Source organism: Vigna unguiculata, chromosome 10, assembly GCF_037176805.1.
Source record: "Vigna unguiculata cultivar grain cowpea cultivar isolate G323 ecotype 2 chromosome 10, ASM3717680v1, whole genome shotgun sequence".
Taxonomy (NCBI): Eukaryota; Viridiplantae; Streptophyta; class Magnoliopsida; order Fabales; family Fabaceae; genus Vigna; species Vigna unguiculata.
The window spans coordinates 41,865,182-41,873,482 of NC_140801.1; the positions used below are offsets into that span (position 1 = coordinate 41,865,182).

Consider the following 8,301-nt stretch of genomic DNA (forward strand, 5'->3'; position numbering starts at 1 on the left):
ATTACTTTTACAAGTTTATTCTTTCTGCAGAAAGAACGCTTATTTAGTTATCTTAATAATTTAATTTTAAAACTTATTTTCCTAAAAAGACAGAATGCAGAAGAAACGGAGTTCACGTGTTATTCATATTTTCTCACTTGTTTTTTATATCAAGTAAGTTATTATTACTTTATTCAATAGTTGGAAAATTTTCCAATATCCGATAAACATTTTATTTTCAGTTAATTTGACTTTCGAAGCGATAAAGTTTCAAATGTTTTTTTTTTTTTTTTTGTATTTAAAAATAAATTAACATCTTGGTGACAAAACAGAAAAATGAGATGAGACAAAAACCTAGTATTTTAAGGAGGAAACGTAACACAGATTATGGTTTCAGTCCGTTTAAATTTGGCATGCATTGAATCACATACATATGCATATATGCAACGCAATATTTTTATAATAAGAAAAATGAAAGTGGCACTCTAACTCACGTAAAATCGTTACAAAATTATCTCAGAATATCAATATATACACCAATTATATATAAAAATAAAAAAAATGCATTTAACACTCTATCCGTTTCGGTTTCAAACCCTATGCATATGAAACCTTTATCGAATCTAAAATTTGTCAACGACGCAATATAGTTTTGCTTCTTTCAGCAAAACAGTGAAAATATATTATTTACTATTATTGTTTATGAAAAATAATTACAATTACGGAAACAAGGGAGAAATGATCTCTCTCTCTCTCTCTCTTTTTTCTTATCATGGATACTTATACGGCAATAATTTCATTTTAAAAAATATTATGAAAAGGATTATTGGAAGTAAATTGGTCTATAAATAGGAGTAGCATGTGTGTTGCCGAATTGCACCAACAGGAATAATATTCCGAAGATCTGTTATTTAGAAATCGCAGCATGCAAGTTCTTAGTTACATTTGTTTTGTTGTGACGTTTTGCTTTCTGCTCCTAAACCCTAGCCATGGTCTGAATCTGAAATCATTAAATTATTCCAAAGTTAAAAACGATGGTGAATGGAATGTAGGAGCAGCTACATGGTACGGAGAAGCAGAAGGTGCTGGATCTGATGGTGAGTATTAGTTAGCATGCATGGTGATAATAAAACAAGTGAAAAGTGTTGATTTTGAACCTTTTTAAATCTGTTGTAAAACATTAGTTTACAACATTATTAAGTTTTTAAGAATGATGAGATGAAACATGGGTGTTTTTTGTTGTGATGTGGTGTTGTAGGTGGTGCTTGTGGATATGGTGAGAGTGTGGAGAAACCTCCACTCTCTAAAATGATATCAGCTGGAGGTTCTTCTCTTTTTAGTGGAGGCAGAGGATGTGGAGCTTGTTATCAGGTGCATGCAACCTTATATGTTTTTTTTTTTTTTTTTTTTGGTTTAGATATAATATTTGTTTATTATACACAGTGTATTTTTATATTTTGTATGTTTTGAATTGTGATTAAAAACAGTGGTTATAGATCTTAAATGGATTAATAATATAATCAAATCATTATATATATATAAAGTATAATTTATTATAAGTTTCTTATCAGATTTAATTAAATATAAACTTACTTATTCATATAATAATAGAACAGTTAAAGTACAATCATTAAAATCTTAGTTTAATCATTATTGAAAATTTAATTATAAGTCTAAAGAAGTAAAAACAAAAAAAATTAAGTAATAAAAGAATATGACCTATATATTCATGGTTTAAAATTTTTGGTTGGAAGTAATATCCTTTATGAGGATTAAGTTCAAATATATGTTGTGTTTTTCTTGTGAATTTCCTCTAAATGATCATCAAGTATATTAAAACATGCATATTAAAGTTAAATTAATTAGTAATTTAATATATATTTAGATCTATGTTTTATTTTCATTTTTATAATACTTTATTTTATCTAATTGTGTTTCAATATTTATTAAATAAAGTTAATTTAGACTATTTTTTTAAATTGACATTAATACAGGAGAGAGGAAATAAAAGAATGCAAGATAAAATATGATTTAAGGATTAAATTGATTCTATTTAATAAATATTAATATTGAATTGAAAGAGGTAAATATTAATACCAAATTATTAATTAAAGATTAAAGTAAGTTATAAAACCCCCTTCTAATAAATATAGTTTGAACTGAAGGTGAAATGCACTAAATACCCAGCTTGTTCGGGAAATCCAGTGAGTGTGATGATAAGTGATGAATGCCCTGACTGTCACTTAGCATCAGTCCATTTTGATCTCAGTGGCACTGCACTTGGTTCCATGGCATCTCCAGGCAAAGCAAACAATCTTCGTAACGTTGGACAGCTTCAAATTCTATACAAAAGGTATAACTCTTTTTGAAAATTTATCGATAAATATTAGTTGTTACTTTCTGAATCCACGTTAAGTAATAATGTTTTGGGTTTGCAGGGTTGCATGCTCCTTCGGGAACTCCATAGCCTTTACCATCGACGAAGGGGCGAACCCATACTATTTTGCAGCTGAAATAGAATACGAAAATGGGGATGGTGACCTTGTGGAGGTTCAGGTGAAGCAAGCTAACTCTGACACGTGGCTTCCGATGCGACGTTCATGGGGTTCACGCTGGGCTTTGAACTTTGGTTCAGGGCTGAAACCACCGTTCTCCATTAAGCTCACTGAAGATGGCAACAACAACGGAAGGAACACCATTGTCGCTCGTAATGTAATTCCATCTCACTGGAAACCTGGTCAAGTTTATCGATCTGTTGTTAATTTTTAAACTCTCTTTCACATTTTCAGATTCTCACATATCAATCAAACCACAACTATGTATCACTAAATTTAGCTCTGTAATCTTTTATATTATCTAAATGCTGTCAAGTGTTCGCAATTTTAGTCTTCATTCATTTCTATAATAAATTTTAGGGTTAAATATGTTTTTGGTCCCTCAAGTTTGAGCGAAATTTGGGTTTAGTCTCTCATCAAAATTTTTGACCAATTTAGTCCTTCATTCTCCAAAATGCGTGAATTTAATCCTTTTAACCAAATTTTGTTAAGTTTATCTGACGTTTTAAGCGCATTTCATGATAGTATTTAAATTATTTATATTGTTTGACACATTTTTGCTTCAATGTTAACTTAAATACTATCATGAAATGCGCTTGAAACTTCAAATAAACTTAACAAAATTTGGTTAAAAGGACTAAATTCACACATTTTGAAAGATAAAGGACTAAATTGGTCAAAAGTTTTGATGAAGAACTAATTCTAAATTTTGCTGAAACTTGAGGGACCAAAAACGTATTGAACCCTAAATTTTATATTGTCTTTTTCTATACATAATACATAAATTCAAAATTGTTGTTTAAGAATTCGATGAATGTTATCATGAATAAAGAGGTGATTTAGTACCTAAAAAGAAGAGAAAGGAGGAAAAAAATCGTGGGTTCGATTCATCTGTCAACAAAAATTAACAGCTAATAATTCTGGATCAAAATAAAAAAAATTATGAATAAACACTTATATTTGTAGATTTTGTCATGCCATGTCCGATTAATTAGGGATCTTGATAAAAAATATGAAGAGATTTAATGTGATATTAATTTTTTGTATATTGTTGTTGTAGCTTTTAATGTATAAAATTATTTACACCCTATAATAAAAACACTTTACTTTTAATAGGTATGATGGAGAGAACTCATTCAATCAATGGCAAATGAATTCATTCAATCAATGGCAAATGAATTCATTCTTCAATTTTCTCTATTTTAGAAAATATTAATACTTTTGTCTAGTTTTGTATTATATTACCGCAATTATGTGGAGTATAAAATAATAAATAAAAATATATAAAATTAATAAACTAAGGGTATTGCAAAAGAGTCAAATGATAAAATTATATATATATATACACGTTGCTATTATTAATAGAAAAGAAAATGATAACAATGATCTAATATTTAACGAATATGATAAAAATTATGAAAGAAGAATTAGATATTTAATAAAAAATAATGATATTTTAATTCATTTAATAATGATATGATGTCATAATATAAGAATGATCGAAATAGTAAATTAAAGATAGAATATAAAGAATAAATATAAATATCATTATACTTTAATAAAATAACGTAACAAATCAAATTAACAATAATGGTTACATACTTTTAACAAAGACGTACTATTTCCATGAAAAATAAGAATTAAATAAATGAAATGAGAAAAATTTAATAATAAACCCTTCAAATTCGAAACAAATGATATTTTATTTTTAGATTGATCTGATGCAGCACTATAATGAACTAGCGTACACATAGACATTGTCACGCCTATCTGTAGGCAGTATTTTGTAAATATACGTGATAGTATATTAATAGGTGATAATAATGTAATATTAGTAAAAATAAAGTGAAATATATCAGAAAAGATGAGAGAATAACTGTTGATAAATAGAGAGAAAGAGAAGAGCATAAATAGACGATTTTATAAAAAAGTTTGTAAAAGTAACGATTAATTTTTAAAAAAATTATAAATAATTATATTTTAAAGGATAAAATTAGTATTTTGAATTATAGACACAGAAGAGGAAATCTCTTTATATATTGTTTTAGATATATGAATATATTATTCGAAACATTATGCTAACTCAAAGTGATTTCCTCCCAACATAAATTCTATGTAAAAGTATTGAAAAAAAAATGTGATGATGTTAAATAAGAAAAATTTATTACATATAAATTTTATTTTACAGAGTAGATTTTATATAGGATCGAGAATTACTTAATAAATATATATACATGATATATTTTTTAAGATTTATTTCATATATATATATATATATATATATATATATATATATATATATATATAATGATAGAGGTGTCAATTTGGTCCAGCCCACAGGGTTTGGTCCTGGCCCATGTGGGCTAGGGCCAAAAAAACCCATATTGAAAAAAAGCTCCCATCAAAGAAGCCCACAAGGCCAAAAACCTTACAAAAGCCCTGTGGGCCAGGGCCAACCCATGGGCTTTCATCTTCCACATGAAAAATATATTATTTTTTAAAATATATTATTATCTAAGGGACAGGCCCAACGAACCGGACAAGTACGACGACCCGAATAGGTTGAATGACCCGGACCTGCCCGACGACCTCAACATGCCCAATAACCTGAACGAGCTCGACAACCCGGACGGGCCCGACAACACGGACGGACTGACGACTAGGACGGGCCCAACCACACAGACAAGCTCAATGATACATACAGGCCCGATGAGCCAGACGGGCCCGACGACCCTAACAGGTTCGACAAAAAGGAGAGGAAAGACGAGCCGAATTGGCCCGACGACCAGGACGGGCCTGACAACCCGAACGGACCCAACAACCAAGACGGGCCCGACAACCCGGATGGGCCAGGTGATCCTAACGAGTTCGACGACCGGGATGGGAAAGACGATCTGAATGGGCCCGACGACCCGGACGGGCCCGACGACCTGGACAAACCCGACGATACGAACGGGCCCGACGATTGGGAAGGGAAAGACGACCCGGACGGACCCAAGGACCAGGACGGGCCCGACGACCCATATGGACCCGGCGACTAGGATGAGCTCAACGACCCGGACGGGCCCGACGACCTGGACGGGGCAGACGACCTAGACAGGCCTGATGACTTAGACGACCGAAAAGGAACCGACGACCTAGACAGGCTCAATGAACTGGATGGGCCGGATGACCTGGGTGGGCCCGACGACCCAGACGTGTCCGACGAACTAGACAGGCCCGATGACCCAAACGAGCCTGACGACCTTGACAGGCTCAACGACCCGGACGGGCCCAACGACCTGGACGAGCGCCACAACACGGACGAGCCCGACGACTCCGACGAGTCTAACTACCCGAAAGGGCTTGACGACCCAAACGGACCTGACGAGCAGAACGGGCCTGATGAGCAGAACGGGCCTAACGACCCGGACGGGCCCGACGATGAGAACAGGCTCGACAACCCGGATAGGCCCATCGATACAAATGGACCCAACGACACAGACGAGCCCAAAGATTGGGAGGGCCCGATGACCGGGACAAGCCCGACGATTTGAATAGGCCCTACGACATAGTTGGGTCATACGACACAGTCGAGCTCGTCTGGGTCTTCGAGACCTTTTGGATCTTTGTGCTCGTCCCGATCATCGAGCCCGTCCCGGTCTTAGGGCCCTTCTGTGTCATCAGGCCTGTTCTTGTCGTTGGGCGATCCAGGTCGTCGGGCCCGTTCTGGTAGTCAGGCCCGTCTGAGTCGTCAGGTCTTTCCTGCTCGTCGGGCCCGTTTGGATCATTCAACTTGATCTTTGACTCTTGTTTAATGTAGTATTATTTAGGGGGCTAACCCACCTTAGCCCTAGCCCTAACCCACTAGGGAGGGGGCTTTGGGGGCTGGGACTTTTTTTTTTGGCCCCCTCATTTGGGGCCCCCCTAAAAGGTGGCTTTATGAAGAGTGGGGCAGGACTGACCCATGGACTAGGGGCCAAATTGACACCTCTATATAACGACAGATCTTAGAAGGGGTCATGTCTTTTTAAAATTTTTTAAAAATATTTTCAAAATAATTTTTAAAATTTTTAAAATATTTTAGGTTAATTTTTATTTTTTTTATAAAATATAATATTTAACGTTAATAAATAAAAAATAAAAAATTAAATATGATAAAAAATAATAAAATTTATTGAGTTATTTTTCTTGTTCTCTTTTATTTTAAATTTTTAACATATTGTATTCATTTACTACTCTTGTATATTTTCTTTTGTTTTTTTTGTTTTAAAAAATAAATAGAAAGTTATACACAAATTCATTCTCCTCGCTCTCATTTATCACCAGTTCTTTTTCATTCTCTAACATAAAAAATGTAACTTCTTTTGCTTATTGATAGTGAAATATTAGTTTGATATTTAATACTTTTTTCATCTTATGAGTTTTTTGTATATTTATTTTTTAATGAAGAAAGAAAAGTTATGTAGTATATGTTCTTTCATAACCAATTTTTAAATGTGAATTTGTAAGACCCACTTTAATTCTGTCCAAAAATTTAAGGGCCTCTCTTAGTCAGTTGGGCCTAAGGCTGGCCCATAGGGCATCCCAAAACCCCTAAACCAGCCTAACCCTCTCATGTTCTGCCCACTCTGCAAAATTAGCCACCTTACTCCTCTTCTCTTTTTCCCTCAAACAGTGCTCTGCTAGGGTTCGAAGCTCATTCAAATTCAAGTAAGCTCAACCTCATTCTCTACTCCATGTAAGTTGTTCTTCCGCTCATGCTCTTTCTTCTCTAGCTTGTTTTCGTGGTTCCTATTAGGGTTCACCGTAGTAATCCCGTTTTCATTCTGTACCACTGTTCTCAGCTCTTGAGTATGCTTCTAGAGTTTTGGGTTCGTTGCCATAGGTGCCTGTGCTTTCCACTAGCATCTGTCCAGGTGAGGGAAGCTAGGATTTTTCATGCTTTTATAAATAATGTGCCTGTTTTGGTTCTATTGGGTGCTCTTGATGATTTGATGTGCTTTTAATGGTGTGAAAATAATCTGTGTACTATTTCTGGATGGATTTTTAGCTTTGCATGCGTGAGAGCAGGTGAGATCTACTATGCTAGCCTAAGCGAGCTGTTTGACGCCCAAACGGGAAGCTCTTGCCTAAGCAAGGAGCTCTCGCCTAAGCGAGAATGGCAGTAACTCACCCCCTTTGGTTTCGAGTGCTTGCGTGAGCGAAGGCCTCTTACTTGAGCGAGATGGGCTAGCTTGAGCGAGAACTCCTGAGCTTGAGTGAGATTGACAACAGAGTTGTTTAAATGCTTGTATGCTCCCATGATTGATTTGTTTACACTTTTAAAGCATGAAATATGATGCCAACGTTTTATACAGCGTGCTTGTGTTTTCTTAAATTTTTGTTGTTTGGGATTTCGTGTTTTTACATGTTGAAACCAGTGAAAATTTGTCAGTTTAGCTTAAACGAGAGATTTTAGCTTAAGCGAGATCAGTCTAGCTTAAGCGAGAGATTTTAGCTTAAGCGAGACCAGTCTAGCTTAAGCGAGACCAGTCTAGCTTAAGCGAGATCAGTTTAGCTTAAGCGAGAATTGCTGCAGAATTTAATTCCTTACTTTAACTTGAACTTGTGGATTGATTCAATTACTTTTAAAAGCATGAATTGGGCGAATGGGTATGAGTAGAATGGTTTATGGTCTGCGATTGATAAGTTTAACATGACCTTGGCATGTGACTTATATGGGATGGTTGGTTATCAAAGTGGCATGGTTTTGGCATGATAAATGATTCAATATTGATTGTTGGAA

General features: G+C 34.6%; 1 protein-coding gene across 1 annotated transcript; it reads left to right on the top strand.

Moving 5' to 3' along the window:
• The first annotated feature begins 879 nt into the window (after positions 1-879).
• On the top strand, positions 880-2,859 carry LOC114165902 (putative expansin-B2). The gene is made up of 4 exons (XM_028050531.2): positions 880-1,076; positions 1,238-1,350; positions 2,145-2,332; positions 2,418-2,859. The coding sequence occupies exons 1-4, from the start codon at positions 905-907 to the stop codon at positions 2,746-2,748; spliced, it is 804 nt and encodes a 267-aa protein (XP_027906332.2). The 5' UTR covers positions 880-904; the 3' UTR covers positions 2,749-2,859.
• The last annotated feature ends 5,442 nt before the right edge of the window (positions 2,860-8,301 follow it).